At 58.4% G+C, this 23,479-nt stretch overlaps 1 protein-coding gene across 1 annotated transcript; it reads right to left on the reverse strand.

Annotated features, from left to right (window-relative positions):
* Positions 1-1,849: 1,849 nt before the first annotated feature.
* Positions 1,850-21,552, reverse strand: TP73 (tumor protein p73; the record flags this gene model as incomplete). Its single annotated transcript, XM_082328813.1, has 11 exons — positions 21,319-21,552; positions 8,262-8,448; positions 8,004-8,119; positions 7,354-7,463; positions 6,798-6,940; positions 6,258-6,346; positions 5,799-5,923; positions 5,299-5,453; positions 5,008-5,140; positions 3,931-4,024; positions 1,850-2,170 (listed from the first exon to the last, which is right to left on the reverse strand). The coding sequence occupies exons 1-11, from the start codon at positions 21,535-21,537 to the stop codon at positions 1,850-1,852; spliced, it is 1,692 nt and encodes a 563-aa protein (XP_082184939.1). The 5' UTR covers positions 21,538-21,552.
* Between the last annotated feature and the right edge of the window lie 1,927 nt (positions 21,553-23,479).

The raw sequence follows: 23,479 nt of genomic DNA on the forward strand, positions 1-23,479 counted from the left end.
ATGATTGTGTCAAAACCTTTAAAGCATTAAAGTGCTTTAATTAGCCATTATCTTAGGACATAGGTTCACATCTGAGCAACGCCAGAGGGGTGGGGTTCCTAACCGGTGTGGTGGGGGGACGTAACGGCCTGGGGACGGCGCCCTGCCTCTGCGGCGGGAGCCCCTCGCCGCAGGGCAGGAGGGAGAGGAGGCCACCTCCTGCGCGCCGAAGGCTCGGAGCTGCCGTTGGACACCGAGACGAAGGCGATGGAGGGAGGACCTGGGGCTGCCGGTACGTACAGAGTTCACACTCGTTTTCCTCGTGATCCTCCCTTCGAGCAGGGACAGACACCGGCCTGCAAGGAGGAGAAGGTGCATCTCTGCGGCGAGCTCTGGACGTCGTAGGTGGGACGTGAGCTCTTCTTTTGCTCTACTGGTTATAGCGGGTCCAGGGCTCTGCTTCGGGGTCTCCTAGCTCCTTCCCCAGCCTGGGGGAGGTGGGAAATAGCTGTAGGTCTGCCTTCTGGAGGTCTCCACCGCAGAGGCAACGCGGGGAGGAGATGCAGCAGCGGGAACGTCCCGGGCAGCAGCATTTCTGCATGGATTCTCTCAGGCTGCCCAAAATCTCGAGCGACCCAAGGCTGAGGGGGCAGACGAAGCAGCAGCTCCCTGCCCGCGCCCCCTCCCCGGGCCGTGCCTTTCGGAGACCCTGGGGACGTCGCCTTGCAAAACGTGCGGTCGCTGGTGGGGGCGGGAGGGAAGGCACCCGCCTGCGCCCCTGCTCGCTGCGGAGGTCTTTTCCCAGCCTGAGTCAACAGACAAATTACGCCTGGAAAAAAGGACTAGAAACAGAAAACAAAACTGGAAAGACCTCACGCGGTCACCTGGGCCATCTCCTCGCTCCAGAGCAGGATCGAATTTACGCCTCCCGCGCTCCTGCTCGCCCGGTCTCACCTGTCTGCAGAGCTCCCGATGGAGCAGGGCGGGATTATCCAGGCCTCTGACTGCCCAGGCGCAGTCACAGGCTCGCCCCCTCCTCTGCTATTGTGTGAAAGAGATTCAGAGGAGGAAAAAAAATCTAATTTTGAATAGATAAGGCTGGAGACACGATTTTCTGCATGTTTACATGCTAGAACATGAAATTAATTTACTTCACACTATAGTGTCTCAGGAGTACGTATCAATTTTTACAGCTTACATGAAAATAAATCTTTTTTCTCCTTACAGCACAATGAGTATACCGTATGTACATTTGCTTCTGTTTATATACACAAATATTTAAGTACATGAACACATCGGGAACTGACAAACAGCTGCTTTTCTGCTCTACAAAGAACGGAAGGAAAGGGGTGCTTTTGGCAGTCCGTCGGGAAAGCGGGTCGCGCTGCTTCGCATCCGTCACGGGCGGGTACCCGTGCAGCAAACGGAGCGGGTCAGGGCTGAGTCCTCCTCACAGCGATGACGACCCGTCGGCTTGGGACACCACGGGAACGCCGAACGCGGCGGGGCAAGCAGTAACGCAGGCCGGGCTCGCAAAGAGAAAAACGTGCCATCCCCGCGCCGCCTCTGTCGGATGTGGGGGTCCTCCAGCAAAGCGCAGAACAGCGTCAAGCCCCAGGAGGTGCCTCCCCCGCCGCGGGCAGGCGGATCTGCGCTCCGGCAATGAGCCGCCTCGGCCGCCCTCCTCTCCCCCGCTGCCGAAGCCACCGCGGTTTCCTCCCCGGGCGGCTCGGGGCCGTGCTTTCACACGCGGCTTGCAGTTCCCCTCCGGACAACAAAATTACACTTTCCCAGATGCCCAAGGCTGAAAATATTTTTCATAGAGGTTTCATTTCCCCCCCGGTCTCTTGCTGCTGCCTTCTGGAGACCCTCAGTTGATCTCTCCCTCCGTGAATTCTTCCTTTATGGACTGTTTGCGAGATTTGCAGTCCGGGAGGTCGAACCCAAAGTCTGCCCACTCGTCGGCCCCGCCGCGGTTGGGGATGGTGATGGTGTGGCGCACGCGGAAGTGCACGGCCTCCATCACGCGCTGCCGCTGCAGCTCGCCCGAGCTGCCGATGGAGATGGTGGAGGCGTTGCTGCTGGAGCGGATGAGCTGCTGGGCCCCGTAGTCGTGGCTCTGTTTGAGCTCCTGCAGACCTCTCCAGATGATCATCCGGTACTGCTCCGGGATCTTCAGTGCTCCGAGATCCTGGAAGAAGAACACCGCTGAGGCACAGCCAGCAGAGATGCGACTGTACCGGCGGGAGCGAGCCCCGGCCCCCCCAGCTCATGCTTCGGGGGGCGCGTGGGCACGGTGCCCGAGCCCCCGAGGGTGGCGGGGCTGGACCTCCCCTGGGTCACCACGCCAAGCCCATGGGGGCATCCCCCACGGGCGAGTCCTCATTTGTAACCAACGGCCAGTTGACCAGTTACTCAAGCGCAGCTTTGCAGGTTAGAAATTTTTTTTCTTTTTTTTTTGGGGGGCGGGTTCACATCAAAGCGATGTGAAAATGGGAGGGAGGGGACCTTTCCCCTTTGGACGCAGGGTGCAGAGCAGCACGTGAAGCGTCCCCATGTCTGTTCACCTGGCGAGGAGCCATCAGCCAGGCTGGCTTCTCCTCCAGCCCTGGCCCGGGAGGCTGGGGCAGCACGTCCAGGTACCGCCTGCCCCCGGGGGGCTCCGACGGCCTCGGGGAACCGGCCGCGTTCGCGACGGGGCCGGGGTTGCGCACTAATGCGCCGAAGCGGGCAATATCAGGCCGGTACGGCGCTAAGGGCTGTGGTCATAAAGCCAAACGAGGTCGATAGCCTCAGGACTGGGGGGCCTGCACCAGAACGAGCACCGTCGTAGTGGAGAGCTGCCAGAGAGCCATGTTAATGCCAAACACAGAGACTCACGTAAGAGTTAACTAGAGAAGACAGCGAGTATGCAATTAGTAGTTACAAATGCTGACTCGGACACACAGCTCAGCGATCTGATACAAGTTTTGGCCATACCAAACGTTTCCTTTGACAGCTTACAGACGGTCACGGAGTTAGTTCAGAAGATGGTCCAAAACCAGGCTAAGGTTACACAACTGGCCCCAGCTACCAATGAAAAATCATCGTGTCTCCAACAGCCGCATCGCCAACGCGAGGTCGCGCGTTTTACCGTAGCTGCCAGGTAGACGACAGCTACTGCAAACTGCCCGGGGGCAAAGCGGGACGGGGGCAGGAGCTTGTCTCAGCCAAAACACCAACTCTGGGATTTACAGGGCTTGCTATGCCTCAAAAGGTTTAGTTTTTTTTTTTTTCCCTTCTTCTCATTACCCTGATGGGCTGGGGAAGCCCCTGCTTCGTTGCCACCCTCGGTACCGTCCCCAAGGGACTGGGCCGTAAGCGAGAGCGGCAGCAGCAGAGGCCTGACACTCTGTGCAGGCTCAGGCCCTCCTAGCGTCCCCGCCACCGTTTTTCATGCCAGCTTTTGCCTGACCTGCGCTATTTCATTCCAGGGTTCCCTTAACACAAATGCCCCGGGCTGGACTCCCTTATTTCAGCCTCCTTTGTCTTAAAGATTAACAGGGGAAGACGTAAGATCAGATCAGATTTAAACTCGCTGAACTGCAGTGGAGGGGTTCCCGCTGGCTCTGGGCGCTGGGTTATTTTGCTGAGCACCTCAGCTGGTTTTTCTGTGTTAGGTGGAAAATCTGCCTGAGGTCTGGTCTGGGGATCTTTTAGCGCTTTTTTCTGACAGTCTGGAAGGACCAACTGAGACTATCAGTCATGGTTGCTACAGATGACCGAGCGGCTGCTAAATCCGCAGGACTGGAAAGGGCACGTAAAAGGGAGGCATAAATCCTGGGGAGCGTGTATCTGTGTGACAGGCTGGTGCACGGTTTTCCCTTTCCTTTAAAACGGTTTTGTCCTTGCTTTTCAGATCAACAGCTGATAGAAACAAGTGGTAAGAACAGATCTTCCCAAAGCATTTACCTCTATGGATAGGTTCTGCAGGTGGTAAATATTCTGTAACCCTTGTGAGGTGAAATAGTCGATGCAGTTTGGACACCCCAATCCTGTTAAAAAACTGCAGAAAAAATTTGGAAAATAAAGTGGCATTAACTTCTCATGAATAAAAGCCGTGCTCGCAACCATCGCTGTAGTGGCAAACGCTGTTTCAGGTCCCGGAGGAGGCGGGGGGCTGCGGCGAGCTCCGGCTGCCTCGGCGCAGCGCAGAAGGGCTGCGGGCCCGCGCCGGGCGGGAGGGAGCTGGGCCGGGCGCTCCCACCGCTCCGTCGGCCTTTTTGTCTGGCCGCTGCCATCCCCAGCCTGACCTCCACTGCCGCTAATGTCAGTGAAGCACGGGATTACCTTCATTCCTAAAACTACATATTTTTTTTTTCCCCCGGTCATCAGAGGTTTCAGCTCCGTAACTTGCTCGGAATAACCTGGGAGAGCTGGAGCTCCCGGGGCGGGAGATGGGGCCACGCCGTAGCCTGGGCAGCGAGGCCGGGCTCTGCAACCCGCAGGCTGGCGGCGCGGGGCATTTTGCCCATCGCGCTGGGCTGCGGCTGTGCGCCTCTCTTAAACTGCACGTACAGCCTCCCTGACGTCGGTGGGGTCTCTGGCAAAGTCTCTGTGGTCTTTTTAAAGACTGAAATGTCAAAAAGTGGCTGCAGAGCTGTTAATGCATTCCTGATGGGAATAAGCCACACGGACCAATTTCCAGACGTTGCGGGTAAGGAAGGGGAAGGGGGAAGCTCCAAGCTACGTGCCGGTTTGACATGCAGGAAAAGATTCTTGTTCGGATGCTTCTCATTTTTAATTAAGCAGGGGTGGATTACCCAGATAGAGGCCTACGAGGGCAATAGGAGTTTCTAACTGGTAGGTAGCTGGGCTTTGGTTTCTGAGATGAGAAGAATGGTCTATGTGATTTCGTGAGCAGTGATTTCTCAGTTGGGACCAGTGGCCAGTTGACCAGTTGCTAGACAGATCTGAAGGTTAGAGTGAGGGACAACAGCAAGAAACATCAGAGGACGAGACAGACAGGGCACCGGACGCCTTCCCTACCTGACGAGGCTGGGGTCGGGGTTGTAGGGCGGAGGGGGGGTGCAGTGCGATCCGGAGACCATGGACTGGGACGAGTGGCCCCCGTTCATTTCTCCGTTGGGTTGCATGGGGTGACTGTTCAGCATTCCAGGTCCTAGGCAGCGGCCGTGTCAAGGCAACAAATAGATCCATTAGACATCACCCCAACTGCGATCACCACCCGCTCCCTCGGCAGGGAGCGAGGGTCTGAGGGGCAGGGAGAGCCCCCGCCAGCACGGGCCGCTGCGGCGCCCGGCGAGGGGAGGACCTTACCCATCGGCCCCAGGCTGGGCGCGGAGCTGGAGCTGTGCTGCGCTGGCTGCCCTACCAGCTGGTTGACAGAGGGCAGCTTGTTGATTCCTCCGCTGTGAACTTTATTCATGGGTGAAAGGACGGGACCGTAGGAGGAAGGCGTCTGCAGCTGGCTCCTGCTCGGGGAAACCAAGCGGCCGGTCAGCCTGCAGCGGGTGGGATGGAGCCGCCCTGCCCCAGTCCAGAGCTCCCCTCTGGCCGACCGCTTTCCTGCGGAGGCTTCAGGCCGCCGCGCGGATGCGGACTGCGGCACAGAAAAGCTGCTTTGCACCGACAGCGGCGCCGCAGCGGTTGTCAGCCCTTGCTAAGGGCCAGGGGTTCGGCAGCCGTGCTGTGAGCCAGCAGACCAGCCCCAGACTGGGGCTGCTTGAGGGCTCCCCCAGCCGCGCGGCCAGGGCCGGGGCTGCTCCCCAGCCTCGCCCTGCTGCGGGCTCTCGGGGGCTGCTCTCGGCGGTACTTACTGCCTCTGCAGGAGCTGCTGCTGCTGCTGCCGGTAGGAGTCAACCAGCTGCTGCGGGACCAGCTCCACCAGCTCCAGGCTCTCCTTTATCTTCATCAGGATCTCAAAGTTCTCTCGGCCTCGCACCTGGAGGAGGGAACAAGCCCAGAGCTTTGCTTTCTTCCCATCCTACCTGGCCACCTTCCTCGTGGCCCCTTTTTTGCACCCAGCCACACAAGGTGCAGCGTCACTGTGGCCAGGGACTACTCGGGGACCCAGGACTCCCTTGGACACGTGCATTACAGATGCTTTTGCCCCTGTTCTCTACGCCTCTGCTCAGCCCCCATGGCCGCTGCCCTCTGGCAGACCACGCAAGCCCGTCCTGCCCGACACTGCATCCCCAGGGCGTTTCTCGCAGAGGGGACGCTGCCACCCCTGTCCCGAGCCGAGCTCTCAACCAGCGTGGCTCACTGACACTTACAGGCACGTAATACATCTCCTCCTCCCCGTGCCTCCGCTTCTTAATGCCGGCCCCCAGTGCTGGGATGCCCTGGGGGCTCTGCTTGAAGGCTGGAAAGGAGAGAGGAAGAGCATTAGCAGCTGGGCAGGACACAGCGGGGAGCAGCTGGGCTCTGCAGGGCTTAAGCTCAAGCCACGCAGGATGCTAGCTGTCCACCTGGGTTTTGGCATTGATGATGTCCCTTTATTAGTAATAATAATGAAGGACAAATATATCTGGCCACAAAAGCCCTGCACTAATAGCGTTGCACTCTGGAGGGAAAAGGGAGTGGGTCCTATCTAGGAGACTTTAGATTTAGTCAAGAAAGATCAAAGCATCATGTCTGGATGTGGATTTGAGCCCGAACTTCTGGGGCATGATTTTGGGTGCGATGGGAAAGGAGCTGAGGCAGAAGCATTGCATGGCTTTGAGCAGCAAGGGGGTGCAGGGGCTGGCCGGGAGCCGGGGGCTGCAGCAGAGCCCTGCCCCGAGCCCCCTCCCTCTCCCGGCAAGGGGCCTCACCGCGTTTGTTGGCGTTGCCATTTTTAGCTGCGCTCTCGTTCAGGGCTTGCTGCTCTCGGTAATGGTCTTCATCAGCTTTCCGGTCTCTGCCGGGACAGGCGCAGATCCGTCCCTCAAACGATCTCCTTCCTAGGACTTGGCCACTGGGAGGAGAGAGAAATCAGTGACTATTTCTGCTTGGGAAGCGCCTCGCGGCTCAGTCCAGCACGTCATGGTCCAGCTCAGAAACCAGACCAGCAAAGCGCCTTCCCGTCCCTCCGCATGGGTGGACTGCTCAGGAAGCAATTGAGCCCCCCGCCGGGCTGCTGCAGAGAGCCCCTCAGCAGCCGTCCCCTGGGGGAAGAGGAGCTCTGGGGGCAGAGGAAGGCTCCAGCCGCAGGCGGAGAAGCCGACGCTGGGCTGGCTCCCCGGTCCCTCCGTGCCAGCCCTTTTCCTAGCCGGCAGAGAAGAGCCTTTCCCCTGCCACAGGCTGGGGGTGCTCCCCGCAGGGGAGGACTCCTTCCCGAGGGACCCCAGCCCTCCCGCAGTGCCCGTCCCGGCTCCAACGGCCACTCACTCTCTCGTCTCCAGGGTGATGATGATGAGGATGGGCCTCCTGTTCATTCCTCCCACGCAGCTGCTGTTGCACATGAAGTTGTACAGGATGGTGGTGAACTCGGTCCCCACCTGCCCGGGAGGGGAGAGCAGGCGCTGAGCAGGGAGCGATGGCGGGGGGAGGCAGGCTGGGACCCCCAGGGAGAGAAGCTGGGGGGAGGCGGGCTGGGCCCCCATGGCTCCTGGCGCGGGGCTGGCGCCTTGGCAGGGCAGGAGCTCTGAGGGGATGCTTCCCCGGGAGCACCAGGGAAGGGCAGTGTGGGGATGGTCCCAGCTGGGAAAAGGGGACTCTGTAAGGACTGTGGGGTCCCTGGGGTCCCCCAGGGCTGGATTGGAGGGGATTTCCCTTTGCACCCCGCTTCCCAGGAATGGGATGCTCTGGGATGCTTCGGAGGGCTGGGAGCTGCCGATGCTCAAACACAGCGGCCACCGGTGCGGGGAGCAAGCAGGGGGTGGCCTTAGACGCGCCAGGGCAAGCAGGCCTCCCGCTCAGGACACAAGTGTGTCTCCTACCAAGCAGCCCTCTCGCCAGTAGGTTCACCCTCAGCACAGGCAGAACTGCTGGAGCCCGGATAGAGGCAAGCACCGGTCCTGCCCCCCGGCCCCGGGTACCTGCGGGGGCTCGTAGGGCACCATCACGCTCTGCCTTCCCGTCACGGGGTCGTCCACATACTGGGAGAGGTTGTTGCCTTCCACCCGGATGAGGTGGCTGGCTGGGGCTGACTGGCCTGCAAGGCAAACCTCCGCGTTAGAGGCGGCGGCTCTGCAGGACGCTCGTCCTGCGCACGCAGGGCTGCAGCGCGGGGCGGGACGCGCGGCCCCCCCGGGTGACGGGGCAGCCCCCGGCAGAGCGGGGAGAGCAGCACTCACCATCATTGAAGTCACGGCCGAGCTCGTGGTTGGGGCAGCGTTTCACCACCTCGGTGACGTGCTCTGCCTTCTTGTAGACGGGCATGGCCCGGATGATGGTGCCCGGGGGCGGGGGGGTGGACACCTTGATCTGGATGGGACATGTTTTTGCAATCTGACAGTAGAGTTTCTTCAGCAGGGGGGAGTACTGGAAAAGAAGAGATGCCCGTGGGTGAATGTCACTGGGCCTGGTGGGACGGCGGCGGCTCCCCTGCCTGCCCTCGGCTTCCTCCGCTGCTGCGGTGTAAGCGCAGGGTTCCCATCCCTGCGGCGGGGCTGCTGCTGGGCTCGGGCTGATGCTCCCGCGTGCACCGAGACGGGCGTTTCTGTTCCCTCGGCTCCTCTCATCCACCCACGTGCTGCTTTCTCAACACTCCAAGGGAAACGTGAACGTGGCAGTAAAGCAGCAAAGTAAAATAATGACTTGTTATAAACCCAGTTACTGCCTATCGTATCGCAGCCATGCTGGAGGGACTGTGGCAGCGCAAAGCTGCGCCGCGTACCGGCAGAGGGAATCGCCCCAGCGGCACCCGCGCTCCGTGGCAGCTCCGTCACAGACGGCAGCGTTGCAAACAGCTATTGATTGCGTGCTCCCAGTGCGTCGTAGGGGAGAGCCACCAAAGGAAATGCAGCCTTTCTTTGCTGTAACTGTTTATTCTCTAGGCTCAATACTTGTTTTTCCCTGGAAATATTTAAATATGACCAAATTCGCCCACACTACATCGTATCCGCTTTCCACATAAACCAGATACAACCACCTACTGGGACCAGGGTCGGGCGCTGTAAGAAGGGTTTCCCAGCTAGCCTAAGTGCTGCGGCAAAGCGGGAGCACCTGCTGTACTGTGACTTAGAGGAAATCTTGCTGAAAATCAGCTCAAACCCTTCTCCGTACATCACTCAGCCCATTTTGGAAACAGTACCCCGAGTCCGTTACCACACGCAGCTCCTGGCTGAGCCGAGGGCTGGGACCACCGAGGGTGCTGACGCACCACAGCCTAAGGAAATCGTGCTTAACGTCGTTAGCAGAATCACAGCTAATTATGCAAAACCTCAGAGTTTAACTCTGACTAGCACATGTAACACGGGCAGTGCTTGTCCTGACCATGACTCGATCCTCTGCGGCTGCTCGCAGGGACAGCGGCGGCTCACGGAGGGGACGAGGTGGGGACCGCTCCCCGGGCTGGCCGCGGGAGGAGGATGCTCTGCAGGCAGCCAAGGGCGGCGCCTGGAGTCACTTGTTAACAGAAAACAGCTCACAACCACCAAAACACCACTGGTGAGGGCACAACGGGATTTGCTTGGTCAGGAGCGAGAGGCAAACTCCTCTGGCAAGGACCATGGACCTGCTCAGCATGGGGGAAGCTCCGGGTGGGCGCTGAAAGCGGGAAGGGAACAGCAGCGTGCCTGCGAGCTAGCCCTGCTTGGAGCCCGCGGCACGGCAGAGCCCCTCGGCCACGGTGCCCGCGCAGCGCTGCCCAGGGCAGGGAGCCAGCGCCAGTCCCGGGTCCCGTCCGACCACAAGCCACCGTCTGCAGCGGGGCAGGGGCCGGCAGCGCGCCCGGGCGGGAGGAGGCTGCACGCCGCTTTGAGAAGGGTGGGGAAGGCAGAGCCTGTCCTTCACCTTCCAGTAAACGCGTGTCTCAGCTCCCAGGTGTGGGGATGTGCAATTCCCTTCCACCTCACCGGTGCCATGCTGTTTTCCATCTCACAAAGAATGTGTTTGCTATACAAGAGCCCACCCCTGCTGCACGGAGAGAAGCCAGTCCCTGCATGGCAGGGCATGTTCCCGCTCAAAGTATTTTATCTCATCCCCACAACATAACGCCTGATGCCAAAAAAATACCACCGTGCAGAGTATTTGTGAGGATGTTAAAGCTTGTCCTGAGCCATCCAAATACAGGTGTGCAGAGGCTAGCGAGGCTCCCTCCGCCGACGCTGTGCTCTCCCGATGGCGTGGGTGTTTCTGAGCCAGGGCTGCCTGAAGCAGAGGGCAGCAGGGCCCGGCAGCAAGCAAGCTGCTCGCACGGGACTGCTGGTAGGGCACTAGTGGGGCTGGCAGGAATGGCTCAGCCCTCGTCTTCCCGCTGCCGGGAGCCCAGTCCGGTGCGCCCGCGCATCAGGCGGGTTTGCAGGAGGGGTCTGTGCTGCCCGATCCCACTGCCCTTTCTGCAGGAGTGGATCCAGCTGTGGGCTGAGCGAGGCTCGCACCGAGCCTGCCGGTGCTGGATGGGCTTGTAGCACCCCAGGAGCTGCTTAAGAGGCAAACGAAATAAACCTTTTTCAGGTGGTATTTCTAGGGAAGATATAAAGGGGAGAGGCTTCTGCCAAGGCAAACTGCAGCAGCTCTTGTGTGGTGTGGGTGTGCTGGACCGATGGCCAGCTGGCAGCAGGTACCAGCTCCCGGGGAGGCATGGCAGTGGGCTGGCAGGGGATGCGTCCCGGGGGTCAGAGCCTGCTCTGGGCGAGAGACAGCAGGAAGATGCTGTGGTTGTTAGAGGGTGTGATCAGGAGGTATAACATGAAGCCGAATCTGGCAGCAAGAATTAATCTTGGGTATTGGAGGCATGCAGACTAGCCCAGAGAGAGAGGATGCTTAGAAATACTGCCTTCCACTGAAACCCCCAAATTTTGCAATGACTGTAACTATGCCTTGACCCTCTGGCCGGGTCAGCTTCCCGGGTGCGATCCCGCATCTCCAGCAGGGATTGCGCCTAAGGCTGGAAGAGGAGGCTCTTGCGCTGCCGTGGCCCACGTAACCTGCTCGCCCGCAGTGCGATGGGGGCTTAACACCCTCGTTTTGAGGAGACAACATGGCAAAACAAGGGTTATTTGGAGGGGGGCTCTTCCTTGCCAGGTGTTAAAATACTGACAACTCCTGTCAAAGGATCCTTTCATGTAGACATTCCCGGGCAGTCCTCAACATGCCTGGGAAATAAAACTGCTCTGGAAGAGCAGAGGTGCATTATGGCAAGTTCTCTGGTAACAAATTCTCTCATTATACCATGTTATGACATGGATAAATCTCTGTTAAATAGCAGAGCGATTGCCCCGCAGGGAGAAAGGCTGCTGCTCAACACAGGCATGCCTCCACTGATAACCTTATCATGTCCTAACAGCTCCAGGATTGCCTTCAAAGATCCTTCCACAATAACAAACTATTCTTTTAAGGAACTCCATGCTGATAACTCTGGGCAAGAAAACTCAAGGCTGTGCCCTGTGCGGCCGCGCTCCCGGCTCCCCGTGGCGTGCAGCCGTCCTGCAGCCGCCTCTCCAGCCACGCAGCCACCGCTGGGCAGAGCGCTCCCGCAGAGCCAGCCTGCCCGCGGCCGCCGGGCGAATGAGCGTGGTGTTTCTAGGATCCCGGGAGGCCCTACATCCCCAGCCGTGTTTTCAGCCAGGAAGAGCCCTCGGCAATGTACACCCTCTGTAAGGGACAGCAAGACGCACGTCTTGCTCAGACTGCGAGGCGAGTGCCGAGCTGAGCAGGCGCCTCTGCTCCTACACGGTCATCTGTATTTGCTAATAATCTGCCACCCGTGCCCCTCTGTGCAGGGCTGTGCTGCATGATCTGACTGACGGATACTTCACAAGCCGCAGCTGAAGCGTGCACACCCGGCTTGCAGAGAGCACAAAAGCAGCGTGCTTTCCTCAAGCGAAAGGCAAGACAGTTGCAAAGTGGAACCCAGGAGATCAAAATGCCGGTGTTTTATCATGTAGAGTAGCGCAGCCGCCTCGCTGCTGGGTACTCTTCTTTTTGCCATGGCCGTGTTTCTCCCACCTGTACTAAGGGCGACCCTCGGGCGGCTCACTCGTACCTGTCCTGTTCCGCGGCGTTTGGACGCGCTGACCTCTTGAAAGCGGCCACGCATGGCAGCTGGGTCACAGCCAAAGCTCCCAGGTGCAGGAACAGCATCCCAGGACGGCTGAACGCTTCCCCAGCACCACGTCCAGACCTCAGCCCCAAGGCTTCTTTCACACCTACGGAAGAGCTTGGGTACGCTCTACCCCTGGACACCTCCTGCCTTTATTTTCAGCTCCTGCTCTACCCTTTGCGCCGTTAGTGTCTCCCTCCCCAGTTACGTTATTACTAAGGTCACCTCTGCTCGTAGAAAATGTCAGAGGGTGTCTGTTACGGTGTCTTTGCAGAGCACAACAGGTTCGGGTGTTAGTGTGGCTTGTGGGCGCTGGTAGGGCATAAACAGCAGCAGCAGCAGCACTGAGCCATCGACCTGAAGCTTGCATAAACTGGCAGAACGTTTGCTCCCCTGGGTTTTTCCTGCAGTCGTGCAGCTTTCGGTGTCAGCCCTCATCTGCAGGGGTGAAAGTATAACACCACCTCCGTCGCTGTCCCTTCCCCGCTACTGTGATCTGTCCTGCAGAGCAAGTACAGAGCACTAGGAATAACTGGAAAAGCCAAATTATTTAAGCACTAGCAGTACATCAGCATTAACCTCTGTTTCTCTAGGGACTTGGTACCCCAAAGGGTCTTTAGATGGGGTTTGTTTCACCCCTGCATTTGAAACGCAGCTACTTCTTGGACAAGAGAGAGGCCATGCTGCATCGGTGCCGAACGTGATGGGAAAGAAGCACACCGGAGCGACAGAGCCCCGTGGTGCAGTCGGCCGCTGCTGGGGTTTGCCAAGGTTGTCCTGGTGCCACTGCATCCACGGAAATGTTTTGTACATCACAAGATCCGAATGAGCTAATGCCTCACAACGATCCACGGCCACTGCTACGGCCGCAGCTGTGAAGCAGCATTAAAATTAAGTCTTGGCATCTGCCACTGCTCACCCTGAGCGAAGGCCCGGGATGCTCTGGAAGAGGCCACCGCGCTGCTCAGACCTGCAGCTACTTCTCCTGTACGGGAAGCAAGAGCGGGGAGAGGTGTTTTTCCCCATGGATGCCGACAGCCTTGCACAAAAAATAACCTGAATCTTCTGTGTGGAAAGACCTACCGGCGAAGTCCATCTCCCCCCTGCCCTCCCTGGGCAGCAGAACCGCTAGGAGGATGTGTCCCAACAGATTCGGAGCTGATAAAATCTTATTTATCTTCAACTGTTGACACTGAAGCGTCTAGACTTGCCTGCTTCGGGAGGGCTGCAGCCAAGTCCTCCTTTCTCTCTTGAAGGAAATGATTTGCTCAACAATTACTTTTTCCACAAATCCTCCCCCCTCCTCCCTACCAGCCTCCTCCTCCTCTACATTCCAGTCTCCTCATTAGCTCTACTCAAGACGTGTCCAGGACTGCAGTCAATGGATCCCAATAAAGCCACTAGCCTGGCAAGAGAGAGAGAAGAAAAGTGCTGCCTCCGGCTGCTAATTTCCTTGCGCTCCCCAGCAAGCAGCTGCGGAGCTGCATCCTGGGACAGGTTCGGACAGATCGCAGCGGAGAGGTGATAATAATGTGTCTGTCATCTTACTCAGACATGTAGCATCTTGCAAACCGCAAATACCGTTAACCGGCTCGGACAAATCTGTTACGACAGATCCTGGAAGACATGCCGACTACAGAGCTAATTTTTCCTTTCTAATTTTTTTAATAACGACTTTTTAATCACTGGCCTATATAGCTTCTCACTGAGCTGGAAATTCCTCCCAAAGCTACTTTGTTGCTCGTTTACTATGAGCTGGGTTAGAATACATCCAGTGCATCCCTGATGCCCGAGAGCAGGGCATCCGCGGGTGCCCGAGCCGCACGGGCGGGCCGGGCAGCAGAGACGCTGCGCGGGGGCGGCTGTGAAGGATGCCCCAACACCTGCATCCCCGCGTCTGCAGTCCCCGCACCACGGCGGCGATGCTTTGGGGCGATGGCCAGTGCGGCGCCAGCCGTGCCAGGATGGGGGGGGTCTCAAGGTGCCTGGCAGAGCCCGGAGCCCCTCTGCCCACCCCGGCCATCAGCCGCTGCAGGGGACCCCCATCACCCGCAGGTCCCCAGCCCCGCTCCTGCGAGCGCTGGACCACCGGCGATGTCTCGGGGCCGGGGCTGCCCCCACAGCAGACCCAGCGCAGAGAGGCTGCGTGCGCTCCAGCCTGCGTTCTTCTACCTTTATTATTGTGCCATTATTGCTAATTAAAATCCCTTGGTTCACCCCCAAAGGAGTCCTCTCCCTTCCTTCCCCAGTGTGCACATCCTTAAAATAACTGCCAACCAGGATCACAGCCGTTCTTAGTCGCGGCTCAGCCAGCCAGCACTGGCACGCTCGGGGGTTGTTTTAATCGCTTCTAGTAAGTCTGACTCCTTCTGTGTGTCTGGATACTGGGGTCCTCTGACCAACCCAGCGCTGGAGTTCCCGCTCATCCAAAAAGGAAGCCGAAAATCCAGCAAGGCAGTTATTTCATGCTGCGTTATCAAGACTGGATAGGGGGAGCAAGCTGGGAGGGGAGGGAAGAAGAGGCTGAGTTGGGCTTGGGAATCACTGCTGGAAATGAAATGCAAAAACCAGAGCAGCAAGACCTGGGCTCGGGGGCAGAGCACTGCCCCTCGCAGCATCCCTGGCAGGCTGTGCCGAGCAGGAGGGAGCTGCTTCTCCTGCTTCCTTACAGCCACTGCCTGGAGTGGGCACAGGCAGAGAACGTGGTTCACCGAGGGCACACCCAGCATTTGTCTCCCCCTCCTTTACACGCTGGAGGTCAGGGCTGCCAGGAACGCTTTGCGGGCCGCAGCCCTGCGTGGTAAAACCCTGCGGTCCCGGCGGTGCGGCAGCAGGCCCCGCGTCCGCTCCCCAGGGACTTGGCCGGGGCAGCCGAGGCGGAGAGCACCGCTGGCCACCCCCCAGGCTGCAGCCGTCGTGCTCCCCCGGGGCGCTGCTGGAGCCCCCGCCCGGGACCCCTCCGGGGCTGGAGCACGGACGTGCGTTTCCTTCTGCAGCCTATCTATGATCCCAGTTCCTCCCGCGGGTCCCTCAGTCGCTACCTCCCCTGTGTGTTTCGGATCCCAACGCAGCGGAGCTGGCTAGAGCAACCTCGTTGCCCTGCGTGTCCTCTCCCACCTCCGCAGCAGGCCCTGCAGGAGAGCGGTGCCTTCCCGCCGGAGCAGCCCTTGCCAGTAAGTCGTTCCCTTGACCTGTGCATACCATACACGTTCGAGATAGTGGAGCTGATAGTGGGATCGTGTTGGAACATTGCACACTGAATTCCTTTGCCTTTTTTCTTAATTCCATTGTGTCTGGAGCTCCTGGAGCCTCATCCACGCCCTGCAAAAGCTGGTGGAAAGCCTCCAGTGGGCTGGCTTCAATGGGCTTTGGAGCAGGCTGATGCTGAGGTTGCTTTCCTACTTCTGGCACGCCAAAATAGCCACGCTCTTCTGCCCAGCTACTCAGATAAAAACAAAGATGTTTACGGCTCGGAGGTAGAGCGTACGCAGCCATGCCTGCCCCCTGCTCATCTCCAGGCCGCTGCTGTTGGACAGGTACCTCCCTAAACCAGGGTAAGGTGCCAGAGAGAGTTTGAAGAGGGGGCTCCTTTTTTATAGATGCTCCTGAAAGTTTTTCCCTCCTCTTTGCGACCGCCTCTACCCCAACAAGCTTCAGACAGCAACCAGGAAGGGAGAACCTATCTCCTGCCACACCGATTGTTTCCATCCTCCTCACTCGGCATCAGACAAACCATTTCAGCTCCCCCAGTGCCCACGCTCCAGCTGCAAGATCTACAGAGCAAGTGGAACCAGTTCAATGCGGCAGTCTCCCACTGGCCGAGCGCTGGGACGCAGGCAGGTTTGCCGTGGGTAACTGCTGGACGGCGTCCATCATAGCAGGAGCATCTCACTTCAGCTTTGGACCTCTCCAGCCTTTCCATTGCAGCCTGTTTGCTCCCCAAAGCAGCAGGCAAGACCCTGGACGTGGCCCGGACCCCCCGTGCCCGTGCCCAGGCTAGGGGAGCCCTGCCTGCTTAGCTCGGCGGTTTGTCTGTCTGCCCCCAGCACCGGGGCCTCGGTGCGAGCCCAGGCAGCTGCCCCGCACCGGGGGCTCGAGCCCCTGCGTCCTTTTGCAGCCAGGCCACGGGAGGCCAAAGACCCTATTAACGCTTCTGCTGGCTCTGGCGCATGTGATAGCGTTTTAGAGGGGAGGGAGCACCGATCTGCCGCAAACCCGACTTGAGAAAAATACTAATTATCTATCAGTTACCAGCTGGCCGGCGTGGTGAGGGGCTGCCTGTGAGAAAACAGCCGAGATCGGCTCGCGGCTCTAGCGTGTACGGGCAGCTCCGGGGAACCGAGAATCCTGATAGCTTCCAACAAACAGGCAGGCTGCCGGCATGCCCCGTCTTGCAGCGCCGCAGCTCCCGGTCCTCCTCCCAGCCCCGTCGAAGCAGCCTACCAGAGGGGGGCTTCGAACCTACAGGGAAAACCTTATTTTCAGCATCTGGCCATTGCTCTCTGCTGATAAGAAGGCCATTAAAAACAAAAAGGGAGGTGGCAGCAGCCCGGAGGGCTCCCCGGAGCACAGACCAGCGTGGCCGCTTCGGTTCAGAGTTTGTGGCAGTGCGTGGTGCTCTGAGCCCAGCCTGGGAGCCAGGACAGCCAACGGCACCACCCGCTGCCAGCATCCCTCTGCGAGGACGGACCTGGTGCTGGCACCGTGAGCCCCAAACCCCTGTCCCAAGTCTTCGCCCCTTCTCCATTCACCCATTTCCTAAATCTAGAAATTCAGCATTGTAAGGCTAGAGAGAACAGATGATGATCCTCTGCTTTGATTCCCTACGCTGCTGGCCTAAGACCCCTGCCTACTCCTCCTGCGCTGAGCCAAGAGCGTCTGCTTGAAGTACAGCTTATCTCTCAAGAGATATGCAGACTCTTAATTTGAATACTTCAGGAGCTGGAGAATCCACCGCATTCCTTGGTAAATTGTTCCTATGGTTAATTATCCTCGCTGTTAAAAAAATTTCCACCTTGTTTCTAGTCTGAATTTGCCTGGCTTCAGCTTCCAAGCACGGGATCTCATTATGTCTTTTTCTATTAGATTAAAGAGCTGTCTGCTATCAGAAACCACCTCCTATGCAGACTGCAGTCAAGCCACCCTTACTCTTCTCCTGGAGACCTTTCATGCAGAACGTTTCTCTGGTATCGCCCTACAAGGCACCTGTTCCAAATCTTTCATCTTCTTTGGATCGCCCTCCCAAACCTTTTCTGTTTCGTCAACAGAGGGTTTGAAGTGTGGACACAAGAACTGCGCGCGAGGGCGGGGGGCTCGGGGATACCTTGCTCCAGGTGACGCTCGCCTGCCCAGCCCCTGTAGAGCGAGGCACCCCGCCATGCAGACAGCTCGTCTCCAAACGGTCCTTGGCCGTGAGCCCTGCGCTCCTTAGGAGCCTCCTGTCCTGAGCACGGGAGAATGGATAACGCCATGTCTCCCAGAGGAATACCCAGAGGGATTCAGTCAAAACCAGAAATCTATGGGGCTACACACTCCCAACAACCAAAGCTTATGACTGTATCAATCGTTTGACAAGACGACTCGCATCGAGCTACGTGGTTTGGCATTGCCTGTGCACCAGCTGCCCGCTCCTCGGCTGGGTTCCCCGTCATCCGCCCCCAGACTGCAGGAGGCCTTCGGAGCTGCCGGTCTGACAGAGCCTTCCTCCACGGCGGAGGGCTCCCCGCTGCCCCGAAACGCTGCCTGGCGAGCCGGCTCCGACGAATTCGTGGTCAACACTTGCAACGGTCCTGGCGTAAGTTATTTGGTGCAGTTAATCTTAAAGTATTCAAAAGCCACGAGGCTTCCCTAGCTATGGACGAAACGGGCAGTGTCGTTTCTTTCAAAGTGCTGAATCAAACCACGCGTGTCCCTCAGCGCACCCAGATGGTTAATTCGGCTGCCCTTGGCTGCAGCATCGCCGAGCTGGCAGATGTCACCGTCCCCAGCCCTACCAACTGTACGTTTAGCTTTCCTTCCCGCCTGCCTGCATTTCCTAACAGCTTTCCTAGTCTTACTTGTACGCTGCTACATACGCATCCACAGTTTATGTAGAGAATCACACTGTGTACATACATCGTTATTTGTGTATTGACTGACTGGCAACATACAACGTGTGTTGTTTTTGCTGAATTCCTTTCCCCGTTGAACCAGGACAGACTTTCAAGCACAGCGGTGGCAATGCAGAGCTCAAGGCGAGCGGGAGGAAGGCAGCGGCCCCATCTTCCAGCACAAAACATGCAGCTGCGTGGCCGTGCCAGCCATCAGCTGGGAGGACATGGAGCGAATCTGGCTGTCACCGCAGCAGGACCGTTCTTCATGTGGCAACCGTGGGGAGCCAGACAGTCTGCACCCATGTCAGCAGTCCTGCAGAAATTACTATTTCAAATGAAACATCCCCTGCGCTCTCCAGGGTGCAAGATGCTGCTGACCCACTTCAGTTCTCCGCAAGGCTCAGCTTCAGCGCAGTGAAACGTGGGCTGGTTGGCGCTAGTCCTGCAGCCAGCCTGCTTTTGGGGATGCACAATCACCCCAGCATCGCGGCTCAGAGGTCCGCACATCTCGCTGGCTGCCTTGCCAAGTATTAAAGCCAGTTCAGGCATTTAACTCCTCCGCTCTGGACCACTTCCCAGGAGGCCCCCCCTCGCAGCCGCGCGCCCGGCAGCCTCAGCTCCCAGCCCTGGCTGACGGGCGCATCCTCCGCAGGTGCTCGCGGCTGCCCGTGGCATGTTCACCGGGCATCTCGAGCCCAGCTGCTCCCCCGAGGCCAGGAGGGCTCTCACAGCATCCATGTGGCACCGGCTGCTCTGACGTACAAAGCGGACCTTAACACAAAGGCTTGAGGGAAAAAAAGCAATCCTGTCCTGATTAGCACAGCTCCCAGTAGGATGCTGAGACAGTCTGGGCTCAGTTTAGAGTTGTGGGAAGATCCCAGGTGGCTGGGATGGCTCCAGCGAGGGAAGGGGGCTGCCAGGGGCTCCCTCCCCATGTGGGACCGCCTCGGGGAGCCTCTCGCTGCTCCCTCTGCTCTTCTGGGGACAACTGGCCAAAAAGACCCTAGTGGCTTTTTCGATTTACTCCTGCAGCTGCAACATGTGCCGTCTGGGATGAGGGAAGGGTATTTCCTCACTGCTGACCAAAGCGAGCGCAGAGCCTGTCTTTAGTAGGTGCGCTCTCCGTCTTTTGATGTGCACGAGCACTCCCTGCCCGCCGTGCTGCCTGAGGGTGTCCCGCAGCACCCAGCCCGGCCCTGCCCACAGCTGTGTCCGCTCCATCCCAAAGCCATCTCCCCGGCACTGCCGGCTGGGGACACTGGCGAGCGAGCACCGGACACTTTCCGCTCCTCCTCCCTCCACGCCAGGACAGCTGGGACAAGACACCCTGCATCACTGCGGGTTTGGTCTCCGTTCGGATGCGTTTGTGGCACGGGAATGCCTCCTCTCCCTGTGCAGGTCCTGTGCAGCTTTACTCTTAACTGATGTGAGTTATCCCCCAGTAGGGATAGGATTGGGCTGGAGTCGCATCCTACCCTGAGGACCTTCAGTTTATTCAAAACCCGATGAAATGCATCCTTCAGCAACATCTTGCAAGGAAAGACAGTGGAAAAGAGCAAAGACTCAACTGCTCCTACGAGAGCAAGTGGTATTTAATCGCGGTGCTGGCCCCAAGCCCCCGCTCTGCGTGACTCAGCAGCGAAGCAGTGAAGCTCCGGTGACCGGACACAGGGAAGCTGCTCCGCTGCCCCTGCCATGAATTTGGCTGCGTTCAAACACCAGCTCGCTGCCAGTTTGCTGCTGGTTTGCCCTCTCCACCCGCCCGCTGGTACTCGCAGGAGAGACGGAGCCGGCACCGCGGCAGCGGCCGTAGCCCGTCCCCTCCTGCCCGCTCTCACCACGACACACCGGGAGCAGCGAGCGGAGCAGCACCCGCCGGCCACGGCCCGGGGTCTGCCTGCACAAAAGCATCCGGAGATGCTTTCTGTCTACCGCGGGAAGGACCGTCTTGGCAATTAAACACATCAGCTTCCCAAACTAAAAGTCATTATCACACCTCGGGCTGATATATCGCTCCTGGTCTGCTCTGCCTGTTTCGCGATAATGTCAAACCGCAGCCCCAGAGGAAACCCCGTTGCTCCGTCGCTGTGTGAATTGTCTCGTCCCAGCCTTTCTGCTCCGCTAATATTTCCCGGAGGAGGAAACCCGCCTGCCTCAAGCGTGCCGGTGAGCAGCTCTCCCAGGTGCTCAGGGAGGCGTCCGCCGCAGAAATGCCTCCGACACCGGCCGCAAGTGCTGCTTGTTGTTAAAAATAGGGAGAGCGCTACACTGAGCCAGGAGCCAGGATGTGAATTTAGGACTTTTGCCACAAAAAGCAAAGCAGCCGCCGTACGCTCTGCCCGGTTCCTGGGTCCCTGGTCTGCAGAGGACTCCTCTGCCGGGCTGCAGACGTGCGGTCAGGTCGGCAGTGGACCAAACCTGCATCTCCACTCCCGAGGACCAGGCTGCTGCGCCCACATCCCACACGGCACAGTGCCGTGCAGCGATCCCTCTGTGATTAAAACCCTACTCTGTTATTTTGCCGTGACTTCTAGAGATTAAGTTACTCTTCTGATACAAGATGAAAAAGGATAGTAAGTGACAAGCAAGAATTTACAGCCCCGGTAGATGCGAGCAAAGGTCCGTCTCGCCCGCTGCCTCACCTCTGACAGCAGTCGCTGGCAAATGTGCAGGGAAGCACGATGAGAACAAGGCAGGTCCTTCCCTAGGACATTTCTCCAGATTTGTGATTTTTGGGGGCATTTACCCACAGTTTAGGGAACTGCCGTGAGAGAAGTTACATTCGAACCGCTGTGCCTAACAGCCCTTTTGGAGAAAATCCCTGAAAAGCAAGCACTGATGTTTCCTGCACGTTTTGCTTTCCAGGGCCACCTGTGCAGGCGAAGTCCCCATCGGGTGGTGGCTGCGTCCTGCAGCCGCCCCGCGCGAGCGTGCCCTCTGCGTCCCGCTGCAAAGCACCACCGAGACATTCGGGTATTTGCGGCTGGCCGGCCGAAAACACCGTCAGCAGTAGCAAGCATCTCTCTAGCGAAGGCAAGAAGACATGCAACTTACTGTCCAGGTGGCTGACTTGGCAGTGCTGGATTGCTGGAAGGTCACCTCAAAGTGGTGGGGACCGGGGTAGTCAGTGTTGGAGGGGATGACGGGAGCGGGGGACATGGCGTCGAAGGTAGAGCTGGGCTGCGAGTAGGGCGAATGCGTTGGGACATTGGAGGTGTGCTCGGAGCTGTAGGGGCTGGTGGAGGCTGCTCTGCTGCCGATGCTCTGATCCATGCTGTTGTTCAGCAAATTGAACTGGGACTGGAGGAAGGGAAAAGGGGAGGAGGGAAAAAAGAAAACACCAGCCAGTTTAGAGACATGGAAACCTCAGCCACACTTCTCCAGGGCTCCAGGTGTCCTGTTACAGCCTCCTTAAAGGGCCAGCATGCGGGAACACCAGCCAAAGGAGCTGCTCTGGGTCGCTTGGGTTTTTGAACAGGTCACCACTTGTGCAAGGGATAAACTCAATACGCTTAAATCACCCCCGTCCATCCGCTCCATCCTCACCGGAGGCAGCGAGGTGCAGAGATCCCTGGATTTCCAGCGCCTCGGGCTGCGCAAAGCCACTCTTTTGCCAGCGGGGGACGGGGCAGGGATTTTCTGGGGTTTGCTCAGGTGTGGGAGATGTCCTGCTGCGGGATGGGGAGGGACAGCCCCGTCCTGCGCGCAGGGCCCCGCTCGACAGCGGCCCTTCTAGCGGCCAGCGCATGGAGGCTCGGGGAGCTGCCCTGGCACGCCGCGCCAGCGCGGGGCGACCGCCAGCCCCCTGACGAAGGCATCGCTCCCGTTGCGACGGCCTTACCGAACGGCCAACCTGTTTTCCAGACATCATCTCCCGCGTGCATCCACTTGTCGCGAATATACACGCGCACAGTGCTCCTGGAAGCGCTTCGCGATGAAGAGCCAGCTCTGAATGGCGGTTTGTGGAATTCGTTTCCCAGCCGGGATGTTTGCTTTCAGTGGCTTTCACTGATGCAGGTCTAAATTGGGGAAAACCTCAAACCTACAAAGCGCGTAGCTGTGATGCAGCACACTGCAGCAAGGTCACAGAGCAAACGTACCCATTTATGCATGTACTGGCTCTTGACATGCTGGACCAAATCTTGACTTTTTACAATTTTTTTCTTATTCCTCTTCCAAACAATTATTGTCAGACACTTCCAGTAAGAGCTGGCAGCTCTTTTATCTGCAGGCATGGCTTAAGCAAAGCTACGTTCTCAAAAGCCACGTGGCTAACGCAGCCTAAATCTTTCATCTGAAAATCAGACCAAAAAAAAATCATTTTTTCTATAGTAGAGAAATAAACTAATATTAAAAAAAAATATATCCCAACGTAACTGTTTCTCAAAGCAAGTGGGATGTTTTTTTCCCCAGAAATTCTGCAATTCCCGAATCGTTCGAGGGTTGCCCTCCCGGCATTTGCAAGCCACCAGCACGCTGGCAGTCCCAGCGGCGGCTGCCGGGGCTCCGCCGGTGACCGCGCGCAGCGGCCGTTGCATTGCTGCCTGGCGCCCCGACTCCCCGCAGCACCCTGCGTCGGAGGAGCACCGGGGCCGCCCGCCCGCGCTCCCCGCTTCGCCCCGGCAGCGACTGTGCCTCCAGCCCCCAGCACCAGCCGGGGCAGCTCTGGGGAACCGAGAGCCACTGGAAGGTGGCCGCCACCGTCCCTCAGCCCAGCAGCCTCCGCCATCCGCCTGCTCCGAAGGGCTGCAAGGCTCAGAGCTTAGGAATCAGGAGACGTGTTTTAACTTGGGATCCCAACCTCACCCAAACGTCTACGATGTAAAATGGTTTAAAGGCAATCATCCTTCTCCAGGGAACTTCTCCTGGTGCCTGCATCTCTCACAAGGTCGTTGGAGCCTGTGACTAACTGGAGGAATGCTGAACAAGATCCGGCTTGCTTTTACACATATAGCCATTTTCTCCCCTAAAATATGTGTGTAAACCCCTCTATTCCTTCTCACTGCTCTATAAATAGCCCAGCCAAAGGCAAACCACCCCCATCCAAGCTTTCCACAATCCCAGGCTTCACCTGGAGAAAAAGTTACGAGAAACTTCAGCAAAACGGGCGTTACCAATGCGCATGGAAAGCCCTGGCCGTCCAGCTGGGAAACTGCCCGGCCGCGGGCAGCTGCCGGCAGGGCCAGGGCAGCCGCGGTGGCGGTGGCACCGGCTG

Source organism: Platalea leucorodia (genome assembly GCF_965183815.1).
Source record: "Platalea leucorodia genome assembly, chromosome: 17".
Lineage (NCBI taxonomy): Eukaryota > Metazoa > Chordata > Aves > Pelecaniformes > Threskiornithidae > Platalea > Platalea leucorodia.